The 25775-nt window shown below is 36.1% G+C and overlaps 1 protein-coding gene across 1 annotated transcript; it reads right to left on the bottom strand.

The window, feature by feature from the left end:
• Nucleotides 1-11983: 11983 nt before the first annotated feature.
• Nucleotides 11984-25720, bottom strand: l(3)76BDm (trafficking protein particle complex subunit 8 homolog l(3)76BDm). The gene is made up of 22 exons (XM_074143368.1): nt 25564-25720; nt 24239-24403; nt 24024-24137; nt 23672-23852; nt 23210-23357; nt 22891-23025; nt 22654-22806; nt 22404-22513; nt 21851-22105; nt 21480-21759; nt 20150-20335; nt 18520-18695; nt 18312-18442; nt 17780-17970; nt 17209-17382; nt 16786-17123; nt 15773-15911; nt 15608-15704; nt 14490-14683; nt 14143-14363; nt 13975-14064; nt 11984-13017 (listed from the first exon to the last, which is right to left on the bottom strand). Exons 1-22 carry the CDS (start codon nt 25718-25720, stop codon nt 12795-12797), a joined length of 3858 nt encoding a protein of 1285 aa, XP_073999469.1. The 3' UTR covers nt 11984-12794.
• Between the last annotated feature and the right edge of the window lie 55 nt (nt 25721-25775).

The following is a 25775-nucleotide window of genomic DNA, read 5'->3' on the forward strand; positions in this document are numbered from 1 at the left end:
AAAGTTGAAAAATTAAGTCTCCGCAAATTTAAAACTCAAAATAGAACACTTACTTCTAAGTCCCTTTATCATCAAGGATAATATGGGGTTACATACGCACATATACGACCTTTTTTTTTACTGAAATTCTCGTGATTCTAAGCATATTAATTCTTACTCTTATTTTACCTTTTCTATAACCATTAGTTGCACCAAATGATGCTTTAGGAGGAGCCTCATTCTAATCATAACTTCACTATAAAAAATATCCGAAACAAATAAGATATAGATCTATGAGTGGGTAATAAAATCGTGGAAGCCATTTCAGACATAATCTACAGAAGTTAAAAATTCATTTAGTACAGAGGTACTTCCAAAAGAGAAATTTACTTTAAACTCAAAATTTCAGCAACACCTTCAACTTTTCTGAATAAACCCTTCAAACAAGCGGACAAGTGCCATTTGTTTGGTTGTACTTTAATAATAGTTTTAACTTTATTTCTTGTCTACGCTTATTCCGAATGTTGTTAGACAAATCTGTTTCTGCTACGTTTTAATTTATTTTTTATTTACTATTTTTCATTTTTTGATTCATTAATTAAATAGCTTCATGTTATTCATTATTTCAGCAAATATAATTATTTCATGATTTTTGGGGAATATCGAGGTGCGGTCATCAATAAGTACAACTTTTTTGCTTTATACCAACGTTTCGGTAATTTTTACTACGTTCTACAGGGTATTACACAAAAGTTACTTGAATACACTGTTAACTGTTAACAACAGGTATGATGATATAGCTCTACATTAAACTTTACAAACTTTTGTATAATACCCTGAAGAAGATAGTAAAAATTACCGAAACGTTGGTATAAAGCAAAAAAGTTGTATTTATTGCTGACCGCACCTCGATATTCCCCAAAAATCATCCATCAACAACGGTCGAAATAAACCAAAAACCATCATAATTATTTCATTTATTCTAATAATTTTTTTATCAGTTCCTTAATTAGTTATTATTACAGGTATTGCAGGTTTCATTGACTTAGGTTACTGTACTTTTTTGTATTCTTCGTCTCAGGCTGACAGATTTATCCATGCCGTAAAGAATTTATTATTTATATTTCTGTATGTGAAAAAAATTAATTAAATGTTACATTTGTAACCGAAAAATGCCGATAGATGGCAGGGGCTGCCGCATTTGGCTATATTTTATTACAAATTTGGAGTGACCGTTGGACTGCCAGAGTGACATACTGTTGATCGTCAAAACATTAAAAAATTCATTCTGTATCGTACGCTCGGCCTGGCCAGTGCCTCGAATAACGTTACTTGGAAGTTAATACCTTGTATTTAGTCTTATTATTATTTTGTATATGGGTTTTCTCTTATTTTTGTATTTAGTAAAATTATTATTTTGTGTATAATTTCGTTTTCCTATTATTATATGTTAAGTCTCGTTCATGCTTACGATTTTTCTGATATTGTGAGTTAATGTTCCTTTCTTTAAATACAGGTATTTTTATGTTGAATTATAGAACAAGAGAGAATTTTATTCAGCTCCCTGTCACCCTGTGTGATTGACTACCGGACCCTTTCCCCTCTTAGCCTTGAACTATCCCGCCAGAGGCGCCCTTAAAGGTATTTATGTTTTGGGGCTGGTTAGCAGTATTGTTTCGGATAGCCTAGGCTATCTGGCGCCTGCAAATAATACCGTCCCTGAGGGAAGGACCGAAAGAGATCACTTTTGCTCCTAGCCGGTCACAAATTAATAATAAAAATTAATAAAATAAGTGATAGCACTGTTATTTATTAAAAGTAAAGCATTGCCTATTTTTTCTGGTGAGCTTTAGGTTCAACTACCAAATTAGATGTCGTGACGTACATTAATTAAAATCCAAGGCCTAGACCTGGAATCGAACCCAGTACCACAATAAATCTTAGCTTTGCGGGCTTCACCTCTAACCAACCGCTCGGCGCCTTGAAATAATTGTACATCAAACTGAATCGGCATATTATAAGAAAACCGAACCACGCCCCTCATCCAGAAATGCCATCAATCGAATTTTCCTGAAATATGTAGCAAATTAATGTTTTTGATCTACATAAGAGCATAAGTGTATGTACGAGTATATATACAGTTTAAAAACATTAGGTATCAACCCACACGACTCTCTTATCGTTGTTGAGAAATAAAGTTTTCTAGAACTTAGGAATCTGGATTAAAAAGGCCGTTGTCTTCAACGTTACAGGTCTACTTTACATAATATGTATACAAATAAAAATAAGCAAATATAAAAGTACCATTAGGGCGCCACGGTAGCCGAGCGGTTAGAGGCGAGACCTGCGAAGCTAATATGTATTGTGGAACTGGGTTTGATTCCCGGTCTTAGGCCTTGGATTTTATTTAATGGTTAATAAAAGAAATTTACAGTAAAGTATGTTTGCTCGTCGCCTCCATCCACGACACCTAATTGGTAGTTGGACGTTAAGCTCCGCCTGAAAAAATAGGCGATTACTTTACTTTACTTTTTTTTTAAAGTACCATTAAGCGTTCCTCTTCTTTTTAAGGAGGAAAACACCTTTACTTTCTCCAGCAGTTTGATTCTGCTATACAAAATAATATATAATGCCAATCAAATTGCCATATATTGCAAAAGTGTAACGGGAAAATCTAAAATCAAACGGAAAATTCGATATGACAGTAGTGAACACTCAGTGCTGAGAGGGTGGGGCTTAAGTTTAAAGTCACTTCGATTTTGCCAGCTAAATGATGAAATCCCCAAGTAACACCTTGGTTTATACGTAAAGATGAAAAAACTGAGAATCAACCAGGGAAGCGCGAATTATTTCAGGAAACTTAAGAAGCGTGACTATAGCTGATTGCCTCGGTACGCCTATAACCAGCTTCTCGTCTGTATGATCGGTAACCAGCTTTGAGGCTTCGAATTAACACAAGAAAGAATTGAAATTGTAATAATATAACTTTCCCCACAATTCAGTCTTTTGCCCCTTACATTACTTCGGTAAAACTCATATTTTTGAAAAGAAATTGAGTATCCACAGTGTTCGACTTACCAAAAAATTGCACTTCGTTTAGAGAGCTGAGGTTTCAGAGGTGTCCATCGGTTAATTAGTCGCAATGTCATCTGAGTAGCCCTTAGGTTAATATCTTCGACTATAAATTCCTCCGAGAGTTCGCCCATGACAAGAGACCACAAAAAATCAAGCACCCCAATCGTTGGGCATGCCGCCAATGGTTTCGCCCCCAGGCCAGGATGGATATTACCCTTCTGCAGGAAGTTTTCTATCCAGCGAGAGAGCAAAAGGCTCGCTTCTCTGTATGGCTGCAATAATTGATTCCGTTGAGATATTTTCAAAAGCTCCCTCAATGTTCTTGATGATCCCCAGGGCAAACTACTTTTACTTAAGGTTGTCCTTAATGTGCGTTAGCTAGTAGTTTTCCGTTGCTGGTAGCCCAATTGTCTCGGATTTTAGGGGTTCCCTAATAAGGCTACCAGTCAACCAGTTTTCCTATAGTTTTTAGCAAGAATGAATTCACGACTGTTCGGCCTAAAGGATTTAATCTGGGCATAAGATGTGCACCTATGTTTCGATATGAAAACCTTCGTTTTTGGCCTCCACAGAGTATATTTATAACTGAAAGCAGTACTAGTTTTCATTAGTACACATAGAGGCCCACTAAGAACCTCAAGAGCTTTCTAAAGAGCGCAGGCAGGCCTTGTGTAATACTTCCCCGAAGAATTAATTGTGCTGAAGGTACTTACCGCCCAAGACCACAAAAACAATAAATAAATAATTAAATAAATACTTACCGCCCATGACAGACTACAACATCCAGTTTCCAGTTTCCAGAGTCCACTGTTTGTATTCAGGGGACCGTTCCCACAACCCTCCGACCATTCGCAATCAGGGAAGTGCGTTTCTAGCAAAGCTTCACTTTTCTTTCTCGGTGTCAGTATCATCCAACATTTCAAAAGCAACAACCTTGTGCCCCTGGAACAGCATTTTTGCCGTTTCAGGAATTGTTATTACTGCCTCACAAAGCTTCCTTCAGGAGTTTTTCTTAGCTTTCCTGTAGGCTTATTTATATACAGCAAGCCTTTTCCTAAGGGCTGCCCACTGATTATCCGTTATAGTCCTATAAAAAAAGTCAATGGGTTGCTGCCCTGAGACTGAAAAAGGCGCCACTGCAGCCTTGCGGTTAGAGGTGAAGCTCGCAAAGCTAAGATGCATTGTGGTACTGGGTCTGGGCCTTGGATTTTATTTATTATGATTTAAGGCGCGTCAACAGCTGAGGTTATTGGCGCCCGGAGCTTTTTTCAGTGCATTGCCGGTCTCCGGACAGTGCTCTCTCGTTACAGATAACTCTGTCCATCACCGGACAGTGAGCTGTAAGAAGCTCCTAGAAAGAGAAAATCTAAGGGCCAGCAGCTCGGTTCGAACCCGATTCCTCCGTGTGGGAATCCATTACGCTAACCGCGTAGCTAATCCCTTCCCTCAAACTAATGGTAAATAAGTGCATTTAAAAATGAGTAAAATATGTTTGTGCTAGTCACTTTCGTCCACAAAACCTAATTTGATAGTTGGACGTAAAGCTCGCATGAAAAAATAGGCATTACTTTACTTTGATTCATTACTAAGTCTGAAGACTTATCATTCCCTAAGGCATGTCCCTTCTTGGTGCTGAACTCCTTCTCTGAATAGTTATCACAAAAGCCTGAATAAGAACCCAAGTGATATCCTCATTCAAAAGCTTAATATCTTCCACCCATCGTTTTAGTTTCTCTGGACGTCATCCAGGACCTGGTAAACCGAAGTATCTGAGGTCAGAGACAGACTCTGCATCAGATACACAGCAATCCACTAAGACGGGCTGATCAAACTATCAATAACCTCCTTTCTGGTGCTGGAAAAAAAAGTAGATTCGTATGTACATTTAAAATATTTAAACCATTCGAAAACAAATGCTCAAAAAGTTGCCGCAACTGATGTGGTGGAAGTTTGCAACAGAGGCCAGAATCAATTTTGCCTCCGCCAAATTTGATTGTAGGTGAGTTCCCGGATTAATCATCGGGAGATAGCAGGTGACCATTTATTCTATTTATTCTCCTCTATTGCCCTTCCGTAGTTGAGTTCCTTCCTTGCTACAGTCAGTTCCGTAGAAAAGAGAAAAGAGCTGATTAAATGGAAGAACAGGGATGTGTTTACCTGATAGAATTCAGGTTCTAGGACTCTCTGGACTCTTACCACTCACCAGCCAGTGTCTTGCTGGTAAATATTGCGGAATGTTCTGACCGTAATCACCTACTTACCCGAAAAGACCGCCGCAACCTTCGCTTATTTCACCAGGAGCATTCAGTCCATGGCCCGAACTTTTGCTTTGTGTTTTGCAGAAATTGTGCTTTCCAGCCAGCCCTCTCGGACCTACAAGATACATGATACTGAAAGCACCCATTTGTAGGTTGTATCCACTAATGGGAGTGTCATGTCGCCAAAACCCAGCCTGGAGATACTCTCGGCAATGGATGGAAAATTATGTTATTGCTCCGTTCAAGGATTTTCACAATATAAAAATAGCCACAGGCTGGCCCTTATTTATTGTCCCATATTATTTCGATAGGAAATCGAGATTCAAGGGGCTGTAGCCCCCCCCCCGGTTGTCACCCTTCTGAGACAAGAGATGGGAGCAGTAACTTTTTACAGGACCTCTATACTAACGATTCCCTTCACTGGTCTAGCCACCTCCGTTGCTCATTGCTTGGGCTTCCGAAGGTGAATAAGAGCCAGTTCCATAGAAGTAGGAGTTTTGCTAGTTGACGGTATTCCGCTTCCCTGCTTTATCGCTCCCCAAGTAACCTCATTTTTTTCCTCTTAGATCTGGGTTTGTTCCGGCTCGCGTTTTTTACTGAAGCATTAAGGCTCTTTTCCCTCACCAACGACATGTTAACGTCGGAAGTAGGAGTCTAGATGCTTCCAGTTTCCTCCATTTAATTTATTGGATATTGGAGTCCTCTCCACTTAAAGATATGATTAAGTATTACTCCATATTGACCCACAAGTAGCTAGGAAAATAAATCGTTACCCGTGACAGAGCCCTATACACATTAAGCCTTAACACGAACCCCCCCAACCTAGCTTGTGTAGAGATTATTAGCAATTAATGGAAAGACCGGTGGGGGTTACCACCGGCCCATACGCCGATTCCCTTTTAGCCACCAGCCAACACATCTATACACCACATGAGTGGTGCGGTTGATTTGTGGACTGTGGACTCAGTGTCTCTGCACATCCTCCCTTGAATCGTAAATTTTTGTTTTGAACAAACTAACGAAATCGTTCCAGTTTGAAAGAAAAAATACAGTAAGTCCTCTAACCCCCCCCTCAATATATATACCTTTTTTAAAATATCAAAAATCGGTAAAAATAAATACACTACTTAATTAAAAACCAATCGCAAACTTCACTTACAATATTTCAATAAAAATTATTCTTTCATACAAAACAAAGTATAATTGTAGTTAAATATAAATTTGGATTTCATGAATATGTTATAGTTAATAACAATAATTATTGTTAATTATTAATTCCTTTAAAATTTAAAACAACCTGTCACTTCCAAAACCAAAGTGTTCGTGGGAAGTATAACCTTCATATACTAGATCGTACTCCTCAAACGTTATCGTTGCGAAAATAAAAAGTACGCTTTTTGTTGGGCGTCTCCTATCCATGGACTCAGTACATCTGACGTCAACTGTGTAAGCCTTGCACTCAAGCAACAGAAAATTTCAAGTAAACAGTAATTTATTTTGAACTGCTACTAACAGACGTGCGAATATATGCGAACTCTACTCAACCAGGTCGCGGACACTCCATTTTGGCGACAACCTTTTTACTGGAAAAAGTGTACACAAGACCTCATACGTCAAATCAAACTCAGTAACGCAACACTTCATTTCTTGAGTGTTAAACTTCCCCTTACAGTCTAGTTCTGTTACCACCTCTTCTGTTGGTACAAGAAAGGTAACATTGTTGGCTGAAAGTTGGATTCAAGCTTTGTCGGAAGATAATCGCCAACATTTCCAGTAGTAAGCTAAATAACAAACCAATTTTGGAAAGGGCCCGGACATTTTTAACACCATCGTATTAGGGCTAAATTAAATTAGTTCAACTTGAATTTTTTTAAGGTAGCCCATCAATTGTCAGATTATATATAAGCCATAAATTTTTTTTGAAGGTTATAACCTCAATTTAAAGGTTTCACCCTAATTAAATGTGTATAATAATACAACCTGCTTACAAATATTTGTCCTCCACAAAATACGTAGTACTAATACAGGCAAGTTGACGTACATAAAGCTCGTAATGTAAACACAACTACACTATTAAGCTTCGATTAAATTCTGTGTGATATGGTCCATGGATGGGGAAATTTATTGGTCATAAAATATTGACCGCTTTTCAATAAAAAAAATCAATGTTTCATTACCTTGAATGAATATTGTATTACGTTGGAAATATATTCCATTGTGATTGATACATTATTATAAGCCATCTTTTTGCCAGTGTTACGATACCTTTCTTGCGATTCCTTGCCTTTCTAATTTGCCTACCGTAAATTAACTTTTTAACCCTAGTTGGTATTCATTTAGATGCGCGAATCAGATGGTTGTTTTAAGAGAAGTTTGCAAGTGGCCTCTTGAGGAGTGAGTTGAAGAATAAGCACCACCATCTTACTTCTCCGTTTTACCTTAACACAAAATTAATGATACTTTCTGTTATGTCTTCGGTATTATCGAACCCACAATAGGCCATTCTTAATTTCATGGCTAACTATTTTACATCATTTATCATACAAGTGTTGTCACACCTGTGTAGTGTTATTATCCAAAGTCAAGAGAGAAATAACAAGTTACCTGTTTTCAGATCTTTTTCAAAAAGTTTCAATATGAAACTTCACTTCGAAAGTGCTCGGAAATTCTTTCTCCAAAAAAAGATACTTCCATTCTCTTCATCTAGCTGTTCGAATAAATTCTGGGTTCAGATGTGTTAGGTCTCTCAAGTTTCGCTTAATCTATCAAGCCGTTTGCATTTTATTAGATAGCTAGCTGCTGCAAATGTTTCAGCAAAAATTTTCATTTGGTTTTTGGCAGCAATTCTGAGGTAATAAATCACCCATGTTGGTATCATTCTTTTTCTTTTAACGGTTAGTCATTGGTGTTCAGCCAAAAGGACAGTCAAATATAATAATGAAATATAGGAGAAGGAATTAGCTTGCCCGGAAGGTCAAATGCAAAAGGCCGAGAATAGATGGATTACATATCTAATTATGTAAAAGCTTTAAAAGGTAATAATGCTGACTTAGATGACCAATTAACGATGCCACCATGAAATCAGCAAGTTTGGGTCGTGCGCTATTGAGCGCTCTAGATGTTGTTTGGGAGCAGTTTCTGCCAGCATCTCTGATATCTCTTCAAGCTTTTTTTCATTACCGTACCTTTACATTTAAATTTATTAAAAACAATATTAAACATTCTAAAATAATAAAATTTATTTTCTCCCTGGCTGGTTCATAAAAAAAAAATTAACTCTATGCTCTCTCATTTCTAAAACCCACTGCTGGTGAGTTAACGATGATTACTCGAGCTGTCCTTATTCCATGCCTAAAAGGTTTTAATATTTTTATTTATTTTTTCCATGCTGTAATCACATTGGCCTGTCGGCATTCTTTAGCGAGCAATCAAGCAAAAATTTGCGGTATTAAAACTGACCGGTAGGACAATTGAATAAGGGTTGATCATCATAATAATAGTATCTGGCTGCTGTGAGCGACATTTTAATCGTTTAGTTGACTGCCCAGCCTAAAAGTGCCTCACGCTCATTCAGCGCATAGTAAAACTTACACTGCCTCTTCCGCAGAGACGTGCTAGCAACCGCTTCTTTCAACTTAGTTCGGAGAACTCCCGACAGTACCAAATTCCAATAGAGCTTGTGGTTGCAGTTAGTCCTGGTGCTGCCACTTAGCCAACTGGTCGGCGTTCTTATTCCTTGGATATTTCTGTGGCTCGGTATGCGTAAAAAATTATTTTTCAAACCTCAAAAAGTAGGATATCTAGAACTAATTTTCCAACCCCCACCTTAAGAGCTGAAGATTCACCTCGAACTTCCACTTTTTTGGAAGAGTCTCAGCATTGAATCATATTAGGGAAGAAGAATCACTGTGACTCAAGCTACTGCCAGTTTCCCAGGAGATCCGTGATTTGGAAATTGGAGACAAATCGTCAACTCTAACTAAATCGTCGGCAGGGCTATCAGCTTTCATACTCATTCCACTGTCCGGAGACCGTTAGTACATAGAAAAATGTTTCGGGCGTCAATGACCTCAAATGAAGACGCGCGAAGGAGAAAAAAATATACCATTATTGCTGCTACTAACCTAATTCTTTACAACCTTCGTAGCTTGCAGCTTACTCGTTCTCCGACCAACGGTCACTTTTGGCATTTTCCGGAATTTTTAGTTATTTTTACGGTCATTACTAGTAGAAGGACACTTACCTATGAGAATATGATCTTTTATCCTCATCCCATGGATCATGACCAATTCTATGTCTTTGTTCGATACTCCTCAGAAATACCTCTGGTATTTCGCGAAATTTAAAAAAAAAAAAACTATTTTTAGATTTCTAAACTGAAATTTTGTCTTATACCTATTTTTTACGCTTCCTCCTACTTTTTTAAATTATATATGTTAAGTGCTAAGAACTATTTTTAGCCAATGGTTTCCCAGAACCGAATGATAATCAAGTCGTCCTAGTTAATTTGCTCTTATATTCAAAATATCACGTCTTGAATGTTGCTAAAATTCGCTTTCAAAATAGATTTACAGTCAGAGGTATTGTAGGACTAGAAAACTTATGGGTAATACGCCCGTAAGAATGCTACAAGATGTGGTTCAAATCCCATAGTTAATGCACTTATCTAATTTTTTTGGTCAAAACCAAAGTCCAAATTGATCTTCTGATTGTTAGGGAATAAGGAAACCTGACATAACGTGGTTCCATTTATTTTTCTATTAAATACCCGTACATATGACGCCGAGTGAGTGCGGTAGATGTACTTTTAGACCCCTGCAGAGATCGTTCAAACAGCGGGTGGTAGCATGAGGCACACACTTAAATACGCCACAGCACATTAGAGTCACTTCTCTCTTGGCTTAAAACTTCATTGGATTCTTTACAACCGTTAATAATTTCCGCTATAAGAAGGGCTATGTCGCATATATAAAGGTGCCTCGTCCAGATCATAAAGTCTTAATTTTAATGACTTGGCCATATTTTAAATGTGAGAGCGAATTAAACTATTTTCGTCCAAGAAATTTTCAGGTATACAATACTTCAACAAAATATATTAAGAGCAATTAAACTACCTTTACTCGATATTTTCAAAGAAGTATCAATTCTGCAATATTTCGGATCATAAGACCATATTAAATGCCTTTTTCAAATTATTTGGTCGGATTTTAAGTCTTGATTTCAAGTATTGGAGAGTGTTGGCTCCTTCAACCATTGTCTTTGGCACAAGCTCTCCAGATCTCCCGGATCAAGCTCTTGGTAAAATTTTCATATTCATTGCTCTCATTGTAACCAGAATCCATTACCGTTCCTGGCTCATATAAGTTTCGGATTCCCCCCCTCAGTAATTTTTAATCTTTTGCCACTTTTAGTTGGCTCACGTATGTGCATCCGTAAGTCACAACATATCAAAATTGCTTTTGAACGGAATGGCTTTTGGTATTTTCTTCTTTGTTTCTTCTAGTCACTTTTAAAATTTCTTCTTTTGTTTTACTTTTATGGTGATTTATTGATCTCAGGCATTGAAATTGTCTCATCTTTCGGGAAAACTCTAGTAAGAGTATTTATTAATATAAAGGCTCCCTTCTCTTGAATCTTTCAACATATTTATTGTACACATAAGCACCAATTAAACCTAGATGGACAGCATAGATCTTGTGTCCCTGCGGTTAATCCAGTCTAACACACTCAATACTAAACCCAGCAATATTCATACCATATTATTTTCCAACTATTTCTTGTTTAGCGAAACCACAGGCTATATTTAACTCAGCCTATCCTAGGTGGTAAACGGCCAGTGCCAACAATCCATAATCCAGGAATGGCTTAGTCGGCCCCAAACCTAAAAGTTCAAATCTTAGATTTGGAAAGATGTCGTGACCTTTGCCAAAAAGCCTGCTAATCACCATGTGATCTACGGGATATATTTTTTCTTGGGATTTGGGTGTAAAGGTATCTGGTACCAGGAGATATTCTTAATTGCCGGCTTTCCGCTCCCTAGAAACTTCTCTTGAGAGCTTGAAAGGTTATCACGCTTAAAAGAGTCTCATCCAACTAGTTAATCTGAATATCTTGGAAAGCTTGCATGAAGGTGCGCAATGAACAAAAGGAGTGGATGTGCCTGACGTCCGGCCTCCACCGCTCTTCCTGAGTGAGTTGTGTAAGATTGCAGTGCAGCAAATCCTACTGAGAGACGAATTAAAATTTATTGATGTTTTCACAAGACAGTTTATTCTCTTCGATAATTACCCGGGCCTTAAGGCTATTTTAAAAGCAGCAATGTAGGAACGCTTGAAATCTTCTCTTTTTTCAAAGCGAAATTTCTTCTTCTGAATTCTGCAATTCTACCTCGTAGGCGCCACATTAGCCAAGCAGTTAGAAGCGAGACCTGCAAAGCTAACATGTTTAGTGGTACTAGGTTCGATTCCCAATCAAGGTCTTGCATTCTATTTAATGTTAATATGAGAACATTGTAGTAAAGTATGTACGCTAATTGCCACCGTCCATGGCACCTAATTGATGGTAGGACGTAAACCCCGCCTGAAATATAGGCATTATTTTACTTTTTTTACAATTCTATCTCGTAGCTTGTTTATTTATTTTGAAGTTTGGCTTATTTAAGGATATATTCCTCATAGTTTGAGGCGTATATTAAATAAATTATTGTTTACATTATTCAGATTAATTTTACATAATTTCGCTAATTTTCTTTAGAGGGGCAAATTAGCACTGATTTACATATATGTACAAACATATTTTTCAATTCATCTCAGAAAATATTAGTTGGGGCCACCCTTTAGTTGAGTATCTTGATTTGCTGCAAAAACTACCTACCTGGGAGTACCTAGCGTTTTGGTTTTTGATTTCTCGACTGGAACCTCAAGCAACGAAGGATTAATACTTTTATACTAAGATGCAGTTCAGATGGGTACAAGTGATGATGTAGGCCTGAAGTGTACGGAAAAGTGTATTAGTAAAGTAAAAGTAATGTCTATTTTTTCAAGCTTAACGGTCAACTACTAAAGCCTAAAGATATACTGAAAAAAGTAACAGTATTTAAGTTTAAAAAGACATACTTAGCAGTTTGCATCCTCAAAATATGCGGCTAAAATTATACTGAAGAAGTATACAGAAGAATACCTAAAGTGTACTGAACACCTAAAGGTATACTGAAGAAAGGTACTATAGCTTCAGTATTTAGTTATAAAAAGTATATTTAAAAATAGACCTTCTACACACACCAAAATCCGAAAGATATTAAGTGGAAGTTTGGAAAAGTGAAAAAGACAGCTTGGGAATGCCCAGAACAGTCTCTGAAGTACCACATGCGAACAATGCACAAGTCCGATACCAAAGGAGTATCAAATTCAAAACAAAGGGAAAGTAGCCTTTGGAACGGGATCGAGCCGTCCAAAGTTCTAGTCCCATAAAATTTATCACTTTTTAATATACAATTATAGATGCTTCAATCTGGCAGGACTGTAAGATAAGTTCGTCTTTGATTTGTACAAACACAGCGATACGTGATGTCAAATCATAAGCGCCCGGTGAAGCAAAAGTCGCTTGCAGTAGTACATTTTTCCGTTCATTCCTGCTGATCTCTTGGGAAAATTCCGATTTACCAACCCAAGCAAAGCATTCTGGAACGTTGCCAGCTTCTGTTACGCTGAAAAACCAAAATGAAACTGAATAAAAGCAGTGTTTTAAGAAAAGAATATAGTGAGATGTATCCAAACAAAAAATGACCAAATAACCAACAGTTTTTTATCTGTTCTGTTATGCTCTTGTTATTTTTAGATTATGCTGTACATCAGCTTATGGAAAGATCTGTGCAATAAAAAAAACGCAACAAGGTTACATGTAAAATACAATGATACATGAAGTTACTCTAGAAGGCCAGTACGTATGCTCAGCGTGAGAGTAACGAAGTTCACGATCGTTTCGTAGTGTTGAAAACGCATGCATGAAGATAGCTGTTACTTGGGTGAACATTTTTTGTTTCTCTTAATGATCAAACTTGCTTTGTATCATTTAAAAATTGCCACCCAAACGGGCCAATCTAAATGAATTAATTCGGGTGATTCACGTTATCACATTAAATAATAATAATAATAATTAAAGCTATAGCGCCGCAAATGCTGCTTATGAAATTAATGAAGAAGAGGGAAGCCGTTAAGATACACTGACCACAGCCAGAAGCCCAATTTATAAAACATTTGTGTTCAGGGGATCGAAAATCTACACGAGTGGTAATGGTAAGTAAAAAGTGATGAACATGAGCGTCTGTGGTGGAAGAGTGAAGGCGCGTCATTGATTTTGACTATTCTATTCAGTACACTCTGTTAAACGCGTTTTGGGCTGAAAAGAGTCCTCTTTGGTTAACGGATAAAGACAAACCCTTAAAGAAGGCCTTTTTAAAATCTTTTTCCTGGTCTAATTTAAAGCTTAAACCGTACCATGTTTTGTCTGTGAAGACACTGATGGCGCAGGAAACGCTTGTAATGAGCCACAGAAATGAATTCAAGTTACAGAACGAGGTTAAAAGGTCACTTTTTTTGTATACATTCCATTATAAATACAGAAGCTCTAAGCTGCTTAAAATAATTTAAAACCAATTACGCACTCTTTAGGCAGGGTTACTAGATCAATTTTGACTAGATGAGCATCGTCCGTACTATTTTGTAGCCAAAGGGTAACCGGGACTGTGCAAAGCCTAAAAAAGAAAATAAGCCTGTAAGTAAACATCTGTAAGTTTCAAGTGTAATCATAACTTAAGTCAGCTATTTATTACCTGTTAGTTAGAAAGTTATGATTGACAGTATGCGGATGTTGTAGCTGATAGTATATTAGCTTTTTAAAATTCGAATTCTCATCAACTTGTAGATCGCCGAATATGGTCAATGTGGCTGGGGTAAACGAAGGACACACTTTTGCTACATCAGAAGTCATGTTTATAGTGAGTGATTCTTGGCCAGTCACCGCGTGTATTCCATATTCATCAGTTATGTCTGCCTGTAACAATTGTTAGGGCAGATATATCATTAGAAATAGGTGTTGATATAAGACGTGGATTCTCAGGGAATGGATTATACTATAAACACCTTAAACAGAAATTTAAAAAAAAAATAAAGAACTTACCTTCCAATTAATCAAGCAGTAAGTATCATTTTTTGATTCTTGTGAGGTTTTTAAATATGGTAGGCAAAATATGTAAGGGCCTTTCTTGGCAGTAGATTCAGTAAAATTAATTGTTGACACGGGTTCATTCAAAAATCGCCGTTTGATGGCCTGCAACAGTATATAAATCGCTTCTTCTCTGTTTACTATGAAATCTGTACAGACAAACATAATCTTTTTTTATCTCTCCTCGAAAAACTCCAACTCAAAAACTAATGTAAAAACTCTTAAGGCATACATACCCCTGGGTCATTCTTAAAGCTGGGCTACTATTCAGTTGAAGTTAGGTAATAGTGAGAGTCTTGAGTAGTTATGTTTCGAATAGTTTTGGATTAGGCTTTAAGAGTTAAGTTTTCCGACTAACTGTTAGATGAAATTTAACGAGTAGAAACTTTAAATTAGTTTTCTATAAACTTAATATCTCGCCTCTTAAAAATCATTGATTTCAGATTTAAACCTCGAGTTAGGCAGCTACGTTTCGAGATACTGTTTACATATAATTGAGTGATATGGGAAAAGATTACTAAATATGGTTCGATTAATTCACGTTCAGGCTTTGATCGAGATTTATAATATATTAGGTTCACGTGCAGGCCTCCAGTTAAAATTGGTTTCAAGTTGCGCTAGATTAATCCAAGTTTTAGCTTTGATTTAGGGTTGGTATATTTTTGGTTCATATGCTCAGGCCTTGAGCGGGAATTGGTTTCGACTTAAGTCGTTAAGTTAATACTGAATAGAATCGAGTAGAAAAGCCCCACGTTTGTTTGATTTTAAGTTCATTAGACTGAAATTCGGAGCACATGAATTTAATTGGGCTAGACTAAACTCTAGTTCAAAGCACGATTTACAATGTACTACCTTAGTTGACGTTTGGCTGAACTTCTGACGACGATTAATACTTGGACTAGATTCCAATTTAAACCTCGAGTAAGGCACTATATTCATTTATTTAATATGTTGGGAGGGGGCCGGTTCGACTGTGATGGTTATTTTAGTGTCCAACATATGTAAATCGCAATTATTATCAATTTCATTAATCCAAGTTAGAAATTTAACATAAGGCTTCTTTTAAAGCTTACCTTTTGGCGTAAATGAATTTTTGGTCAACTCCCAGGATGTACTATAGAAAGATATAGAATCTATACACAATTTAAAAATAGGCTCCGGTGCATTGTCCTGTAAAAACGACAGAAAATGTGTATAAAAGTACCAAAAAAAGACCTACAAAAATTAAACTTACTCACCGAGACATTCAAGGCAATACGCATTTTTAAGTTCATTGCTTCATCGGTGAACTGCAACGAATGACTTTTAGTTGCAGTTGTGCTGACCTCAAATAGATTATGGGCCGTGGTTGGCCAACTGTGTCTGATCAATCGGTATCTGTTAAACAAAGAGAAGGCCCTTATTTACTGACCAGCCCCGGCAGGGTCTATCTTTCCCTTTTTTATGGGTCACCTCAGGTCCCATTTTGATACCAATTCTTTCTCAAATTGAGCATTTTGACACTTGGTCCTTTGCTTTAATTTGGGAATACTTTCAAACCAGAAAACCAAACAGAACAGAACGGTTCTGAGGACTAACCGAGTAACATTTCTCTGGTCTCTGACAGCTCTAAGGTCAAAAAGCTAGTATATGGTATACCAGGCCAAAAACGCTAATTTGTACAAATGAAGTATAATGAATGACTTTTAGTTACAGAGTGCTCACCTCGAACAGTTATTGGCCGTTGTGCCAAAATCTGTGAAAATGTTCCAAGTATTATGTATTATGTATGGGTTTATAGCTAATTTGAGAGTACTGGGTGGCATAATGCATGCATATTTAAAGGGGTCAACAGGCGGATCAAGGTCATATTGCTTTATCCGTTCCACTTTGCTTAGATTTGCGCACCTGTAATTTCCCCTACACGATGGTAAAACGATGGTCATGAGTGTCTCGAAAACAGTGTATTTCATATTGTGAAACCAATCTCGATACCCACCAAAAGAACACAAGCGATTTTGAAAATTATTTTACTTTTATAAGTTTCTAACACCATTGCAAACATGTGCAAAGTTAAAAATGTTCTTCATTGTAAGTAATTGAGTTTTAGGATACTTCTTAACTCCCACCACCAGGTTATACATGTAATATTGCGTAAGTGCTCAAAAACCATAGATTCACCGGTTTACTTGCCACCAAGGATCCTAATCGTTACTGTGGTCCGCCTGCCAACTCCTCTTCCTATATTCTATTCTAGCCTCAGCATACTTACCTATAAATCGGATTCACATCCGTAGACTCGTATAAGATCAACAAATCCAAACTTTCAGTACTATTCTTAAAATGCGGATAAATAAAAAATTTAATATCAATTTTCTGTCCAGGTTTTAGTGGGTTTTCCAACGGTATATTGAAAACAGTTTTCTTCACCAAATGTGCTATAGTACTTTTAGTATCCGCATTTTCCATATCCGCCAGGCAAAATGCAAAAGATGGTCCACACTTGATAAATATACGTTTTATGCTTATTTTACCAGTATTCACTAGATATACGGTTATCGGGATAATTTCACTGCAAAATATATCACGACGTAATCCTGAAAAGTATGCCTAATAATGCATAAAAAATCCGCAAATTAATTTTCCAAATCAGTCTGAAAATTATATTGGAATAATTGCATATTAGTACAACTACCTGCATCTGTGGTGCATTTTCTATGACATTAAAATACAGACGATTATCGCCGGCTGGAAATGTCAACGACTGTAATCCACATACGGAATAGCTTTCATCTATATCCATCAGTGAGTAGGATATTGCGGTAAATTGGAAATTGCCAACACATTTTGGGGTTACTGTCAAGACAACCTGTGAAAATGCTATGCATTAAAAAAAAATGCTGGAATGTGTGGTGATGCCCTTGAATTACCCAACTTGCATTAACAACCAAAATATAAAACTCGCATATAAAAGCCCAAACTTCTTGAAGGAGGGATGCCCTAAGAGACAGCTAAACCCCAACCAGTAGTGGAGGGATATGATGCTAGTCCCAAAAATTAAGCAACCCAAATATAAAACCAGTAAAAGAGGCTGAAAGCAGATGAGGACCCCAAAATGGGACTAAGCCCCAAAAAAGTTCAGCTACATCTTCTACGGAGGGCTAATGTTTTTCAACAATCAAAACGTGTCTCTTGACAACTGTGAGATTCACACCTGCAAAGAGTGAACTCTCTTCAATGAATAATAAACCCACACACATACTCACATTTTTATTCGAATCCGGCTCTAGAGTGAAAGTGGGAAGGATTTCCGAATCTGCTAATTTTTCAGCATTCTCCGTTGCACTATCGCTACCATCATCTGAAGGACACTTCATTTTCCACAGTAATTTTAGCTTGCCAATTTTGATTGCGACATGTAATGGATTGCGTAAATTCAAGCATACACCAATTGGTTCTGTAAATCATCAAAGACAAACAATTTCTTTTACTGCAGGACTCGGTAAAATTGGAGTGAACTTCGCAACTATGGGCCTCCCATAGTTGGTGTAATTTTGTTCCACTGGCACGACTTTGTCCTTCAAACATTTTATTACAATTATGATACACTTTTATTTAAATATGTGTACTTATTTCAGGTTGATATAAAATCAAAAGCCGACAGCCAAGGTTTACTTGCAACTAATATTCCTTCTATTCTAATTGAAAACAAAAGCTCCACGAAGCCCGCAAAAGTAAGACGTCAATTTTGCTCACAAAGAACTTTAAGCTATTTGAGCATTTGAACAAATTACTCACCCCCACTCACTACAACTGCTGGATTCAAATTATCAGTTCTATTAGTTAAAACTTCTACTGTTGGTTTAAAAACCATCGTACTTAAGCCGCTATCTATGTAGCTTACTAATTTCTCCTCTAACTTCCACCATCTGCAAAGATAAAACATCCTATTTAAAATTTTTGCTTCAAAAACTTTACTTGAAAAAATATTACAAAAAAAACTCACTTTAAATCTTCGACATATTGTTTCTGCGGCAGTAAATTGTCTGATGTAATACTGGAAGCTGCCGTCATATTGGCACAAGGCGGCTTACATGTGCTGATATTCAGCAAGACTTGAAGTTTTTCACAATCTATCAACGGCAAAGAGAGATTTCCTTGGCCAGTGTCTTCGATCATTTGCTGGAATAGCGAAGAAAAGCAACGGAATATTATATAGAAGATAGAATTGTTCATTTAACAGTTTAGGATCAATACAGATTAGATTAGATTGTGACAAAGAGCGGTTCCACCAAAAAGAGGAAGGAACGCAGGCAACCCACAATGCCCATTGTTCCCTGCCCACCCCACACCTCAATCAATACAGAAGCAACAGTATCCTTTAATTTATAGGTTTTAGATCAGTACAGAGTTTTAGTCTAGAAGTAAAAATTCATTTTACATAGATAATGCGTGGATGTAAATGAAATTTCAAACTGTTCGTTTATAAAATTTTAAGGCTTTTTAATTTTTTGTGAGAATCTATTGAATAGAAATTAAAATAATAAAAAAAGAATAATTAAATAAAATTAGAATACATTTGTGGATACCTGTTGTAGAAAGAAGAGTAGGAATAGCTGTGTTATATACGCAAATATTGCTTATGTGCGAGAATTGGTTTTATCTTTGAAACATACGGAGAGAAATGAAAAGTGAGATCAACTGATAGTACTAAAATAATTCAGGAGCGGGAAGCAATATTTCTGACAAATTACTCGCTCTCTCACATTATTTCTCATTCTTTCTTTCTCAGGAGAACTTTAAAAAATTTGTTGTGGTGTCAGAAGTCTTGAACTAAATATATCTAACTTAAAAATAAAAATTCAAATAATATTGAATTCTAAAGCTTATGGTAAAGAATTCAAATTCATATAACTAAAACTTCATTCCTGCAGATTAATATTGTACTTAATTAATAGGTATCGAATATAGTTATTTGAAAGTGAAAGAATGGCCCATCACAAAGCATTAACATGGAGCGAGATAAAACAAAAAAGTTCGTCTTGACTGTTACACAATTATTATCCATCTTTTTACACTTTATTGAAGGAGGTTTAATCATAAATGGCGGGAGGATAAGCTTATTATTGTAAGCGAACGATGTGATCATATTCTCCGACAGCTTAAATAGTTCTAGATAGCTCAGATAGTTTAATAAATTAGAAATGCGATCTGAAGAATATGGAAATAAATAATGATAAATCCAAGTTAAGACTGGTAGAAAGAGAAGAGGGGGGCCAAGAAAGAGTGAAAAATGTAAGCAAAGTGGAAGGACACTGTTATCAAAGTGTGAAAATATAAATATCTGGAAATCAATTAAAAAAATTGTTTATATAAGAAATTAGAATAATTCTTGACAGATGGATTTGGCCATGACATAAAGGCTTTGATAAAAATATTACAGTAGAGTCCAAAATTTTATTTAATCTTCGACTGTAATGATGTTTTCGAAATTAAAAAAGTAATTTTGTTTTTTGTTTTTTAAAAAATATTTTATGTTTCTAATTAATTAGTGATGTGTTACAATCATTCATTCACAAATCTCTACAATGTAAAGTCTAGAAGGGAAGGCATAATTGCAGTTTCTTAAATCTTACTTTACTAGTATTGATGTACTCCTGCAAGTATAGCATCTGCTGTTGAGCAGTCTGTCTGCTTGAACGCCTCACCAGTTTTCTCAGAGCACTCATAGCATTGTTCGTAAGTTTGGTCTGCGAAGCTTGCTTGCCAATCGTGTAAAGAATATGATCTTCAGCTACACTCCACCATTTACCAGCATACACCTTGAACACAATAAAGAATAAAACGTGGACTGTAGAGTGGATGAAAAAGAATTAAATGTTACTAAGTTTTGTAGGGAGTAGGTATTTTTCATATTGTCGTTTCTTAGATTTCAAGTCATTTTGAAACTTAGATCATTACTTAGTTACTGCTAAAAAGCCCGACAATGTTTAAACTATACCTTATATCCGATTATGAAATTATTTCTATCGTGATGAACAAATACCATGTCAAACGATGGCGCGACTTCAGACATGTTGAAGAATTTTTGAAAACTGTCAAATTTCTGATATAATTTATGCAACAAAAATTAATAGAATAAAAAAAATTAAAACTGAAAAATTTATCGCCCTTTAAATTGAAGGGAATTGAAAATTGCCAAACAAAAGAAATAAACATGTGGTTTTAGATAACCGATTTAGTTCAAACTCTAAAGACAAAACAATAAAAAGTACTTACAGTAAATTTTACACTAATATTGTTTTTTCAAATACTAATTAGACAAAATAAAGACGCAGGAAATAAAAAAGGACTTTTGGGAGATGCTGGAAGAAACTATTGATAAAATCCCAAGAAGAAAAGAAATGATTATAAAGGACGATCTGAACGCAAGATTGGGAAGCGAAGTTGCGAATAAGGTTGTTGGAAATATGGAGAGAATTGTGTGAACAGCATGACCTCAAAATTGCTAATACTCAATTATTTCAATTTTAATTATTATTTAAAAGACAAATTCACACTAAACACCTGAAAACTTATTTGAGAGGGTGAGATATTTCTTTTTCTTGTGATTTGGTAAGCAGTGCAATCTATAGATAAGTGAGAACTTAATAGTATTAAGTTAGTATCAAGCGTTTATTTTCTCTGGTTTCTATTAACCTCTTAAAATAGATTACTTGGGAGTTTCACTTCCGACATTGGTAAGGTTCTAATTACCAACCCACCATTCTCTTAAAAACTTTATGGTAGTCTTAAAAGCTAAATAAATAATGCACTTTATAATTAACCTTAAATATTAAAATTGCAATATTTCTTTTAGATTAGGAAAAGTACATTAGGCAGGTGAACAGATGAACTTTACATTCCCTACTATATTACAGCCCAATCGTATTGACCTATTTACCAACATTAACACTCCCTTTTTACCTGATATGCTTGGTAGTAGCAACGCATTGAATGGTTCTTATGCCCAGCTTTATTGTAACGATGCCCGGCTAATACCATATGGAAAGCATATTTCCGGTACATCAAGGGTTTCCGTGAAGCTAAGAAGGAATAGGCAGCTTGTTCCAAGAGAACTGCACTTCTAAGATCGGAATCTTCACCGGACATACGAATCAACTGCTTAGCGGCTTCACCATACAGACCACGGCCTCGTAGACACTCCACGGACAGAAGGGTAGCCCGAGTTGCAAACTGGTTCACCCTGTAACAGAGAAACACAATAAAATCAAAGTAGTGATAATTCTTCACCTTAATAAAGATGGTGGAAACTTAGATTTTATTGACTAATTTACCTGCAGGAGGTCTGATATGTGGTTATACTTTCTTCAGCGTAGTCAATGACTTTTCTACTCAGCGCTTCATTGCCGGACATGAATGCAGCTAAGGATGCCATCTCTAAGGCACCAGCATAATGTAGCCAAGCACCATCAGCAGAAAAATCCCTTTTAGAGCCGTGATAGGCTGTATAGGCGAGCAGGTAGTGGCCTATCATGAATGCGAGATCTCCCAGGCGACGTAGTTGTAGTTCGTGGGAATCACTCGAATATCTAAAAACAGAGAAACAAAAGGGACCTGTGGTATTAATAAATAGATGATCTGTGTAACACACATCTAGGGTGTAACAAAGCCTGTGAACTGACGAAAAGCTAACCGGATTTATTTAAGGTTTTTTGTGCCCGATCTGTCGGCGTGTCAGCTGGAAGTCAGTTTCCAGACTCACATCCTTCAGTTTATTTTTATTTATTTATTTTTGTTGTTGTTGTTGCTCAGATAGGGGACAGCCTAAGGTGCTCACTCTACCCTTTTAATGCAAGGGAACTTAAAATTAAGAACTCAGATACTTACGCTATAGCAGTCGGCGAGATGTGATTACCGGAAGCACCCGGTTTGCTAGTGCCAAACCAACGTTTTGTAGCGCTGAACAATGAACGACTCATACCTTTCTTCGTCGAGATCTGAAACACATGATCCATCAAATCACTTATCTCGGAACCCAGCGAACATATGAAGATCATTCCAAAATGTTCCCCTAATTGTTACTATTGTTATAAATGAATTAATATTAGTTCTATTTTTTTATTTTTTTTTTACTTACTTGATCACTTAATATCTGGATACATTGTTCAAAATGTGGTAGTAAAGCTTTCAAACAGAAATCATTAACGAACTGTTTGATTCTGTTGATATCCTCAGATGTTAGGTGGCGTCCGTGTTGTAAACTTGTGGCAGTTTCTGGATTTGTGGATTCCTGTGGATCATTTAAAATTTATTAAAATATATAAAAGGTTTAAAAATCGTATTAGAAATTTTTTTATTAAAAAAATTTACTCACTGAAGTGTAACTAGTACCATCTTCTGTTACTGGACTCAACGGATGGACTATGAAACTGGACGATGTTGAAGTTGCGTCTTCAGGTTCTGCAGCTACTTCTAGACCCGGGCTGGCTTCCGCATCTTTTGGCTCCTCCTATATATAAGAAGATTGTGTTAAGATTCAGTTTGTTGATTCTCTCAAACTGCAGTATACGGGAATATGTTGTGAGTGAGCGAATAGAGACCACATTTACAGTCACTGATAGCCCTTAACAAATGTGTGCGATTATTTGTCCTACATTTCCTAACTTCACAAAATTATTCAAACAGAAACTCACTTTATAATTGATGGAACTCAAAAGAAATTGTGCCCAGGGATCAGCAATATGCATGGTACTGTCCACAGTTGCCTGTGAGTTGATACTGAGGAAGAAGCATTTGTTTGCACCGTACATTAACTTTAATTCCTCCATGATAGATAAACATCTGAAAGGAAACAATGAGAAGTAGATTTTTCCGGCTAGAAAACACCTTAGAGACATGCTTGCGGTTCCCACGGATATATTTTTTCGGAAAAAAAAAAATTTGGGTGTTCTTCAACATTACGCCTTTTCGAAAAGTTTTTGACGATCAACTTATACAACTGTACTACTGACCTTATACAACAGTACTACAGACAATTTTAAGAGATGGTGGATCTGTATATTGTGCTGACTGTAAGGCAATTAGATGCCTTTAAAATTAATTACACAATAAGTATTACGCCTAGACAAATAATTTAATTGATCATACATACTTACGCAATAGAATCGCCATTACAATTGTCATGCACTAGCAAATAGGCGATTAAGACAAAACTTGGAGGTGTAAACCATTTTGGCAATTTTGTTGACCCATGCACTATCATATCTTGCACTTGTGCGGTCATTTTCTTGAATCTTTCAACAGGTTTTTCATCTTCCGACGAAACAACTAACAGACCTGTTGTTATCGCTAAGGACAAAATTGTAAAATTCAAAAGTTGTCTTTAAAATAAAATTATGGCCCGAGTAATTTTAGAACTGGAGGAATTTACTACATAAAACTTCAAGTAAAACTGGTTTCATGAAACAAAGTCATTACATAATTTTAACATTTCACAATAAAGGATACATCCAACGTAGTGCTTTGTAAATTCATGATCGGATGGATATTGTACTTGCAGAAAAGTGTTTCTCCATGCGTCGAACCATGGAATAGAAACTGGTACGTCTAGTTTTTCCTCACCTATAGGATTCAAAATAATAACCATCAATTTAATTCAAAGGTTAAGACTTGCAAAATTGGTATTCCAAATTATAAAAAAAGTAACAGGCCAAAATACTTACCAATAGCTACTTCCGTGGTTCTGTCATGGATACTGTTGCTGATTACATCATTAAAATAGGATCTCGCGATTGGCAGTGGCGGAGGACGCGAATTGATGTCCGCAAAACAAAGACGTACAGTGCGTATTGGTACAGGTGTTCCCGTAGGACAATCTTTAATATAGCCTGCAACAAAAAAAAATACTCGTGTTTAAACTCTCATCCGACTGTCTCTTGATGTGATTCAAATCGTTGTAACATCAATTTTGTTCTAAATTTGAACTTATAATAAATTTTCAGCACGATAAAACTGTGCTTTTTAGAAAAGTGACACTCAGTTTCCCATTAAAATAGATTTTTCCAGAAAATGTAAACTTTCACAGTTGTGGTTTATGTAAACTTGTATGTGTAAGCAAAAGGAAAAAGAAAAAAGTTCAATATGACAATACGTTTAAATACCATGAAGAAAGGTTTTATGACCTAAGGACTAAGTCACTTTCAAGATTTACGCTATCAACAAGTATAATATTTTTTACAGTAATGTTATATCTTATGTGAGTGCCTCCTGTCTTGGCTAATTATGAATTGAAATTGGCAATATTCTTTTTTCTTTTTAAATGAATGAAACATTCATCAAAAACTATAAACAATACTCTACAAGGAAAGGTTTTTGGCAAAAATCTATCGTCCGGAAGAACCACTTCACGAAATTGGGGCTTACAATTTCTGGTTTTATACAAGTGGAGCTATTATCATTTTCGAAACATCTGCCCAGAAAACTTTCTTATAACGTATCCACTGGAATTTTAACTACTCACACTCAGGACTATATATTTTATGCTAAAAAAGTAAAGGTAGAATAATGCCTAATTTATCAGGTGGGGTTTACGTCCAACTACTAATTGCACACGTAAGTTTTTTCTCCACAAACTGATTTAATGTTTTGGAAGAGATGGCACTTTAGACTCCCCTGAAAGTGCAACTTTAGTGAATTAGGCAGAAATATGTTGTGAAAATTTGTAGTTTAAAAGCGACTCTTTTTTTTTAACTTAATTAGCCTTGGATTACAAATAAAAACCAATCGCGTTGTTTAAAATTCTTTTAATGAAACTTGGTTTTGAGAAGAGTTCTAGATAACTATTCCACGCTCCTGTCAAAAGAACAGTTCTACAACAGTGAGCCCTGCCAACATTTATTAATGTTCAAGCTATAATTTAAAATATTGAGAACTGCATAAAGAGGATGGCTCACCAGATTCAAATAGTATGAGAATTTATATGTTAAAAACTTTGTTAACCTGCTTTGATTAATTTTTTTCAATTTGGTATAATATTTTGAATACTCACCATCGACAGTCGCCTTGGCAAATGGTCGTATTAATTCCACAAAACTCAAATTGTTCTTTTTACAACTTAATTCCACATTCTGAGAACTCGAGACTGCAATCATTGGAGGAAAAGTTTGTTGTATAAACTCTTGTGGACTTAATTTATTCAGAGACATTTTTAACTTAATTAAATGTTGATAAATTAACGAATTAGTTTGAAAAAAAAAACTA

This window comes from Rhodnius prolixus, unplaced genomic scaffold (assembly GCF_049639745.1).
Source record: "Rhodnius prolixus isolate KJV_2025 unplaced genomic scaffold, Rpr scaffold_12, whole genome shotgun sequence".
Lineage (NCBI taxonomy): Eukaryota > Metazoa > Arthropoda > Insecta > Hemiptera > Reduviidae > Rhodnius > Rhodnius prolixus.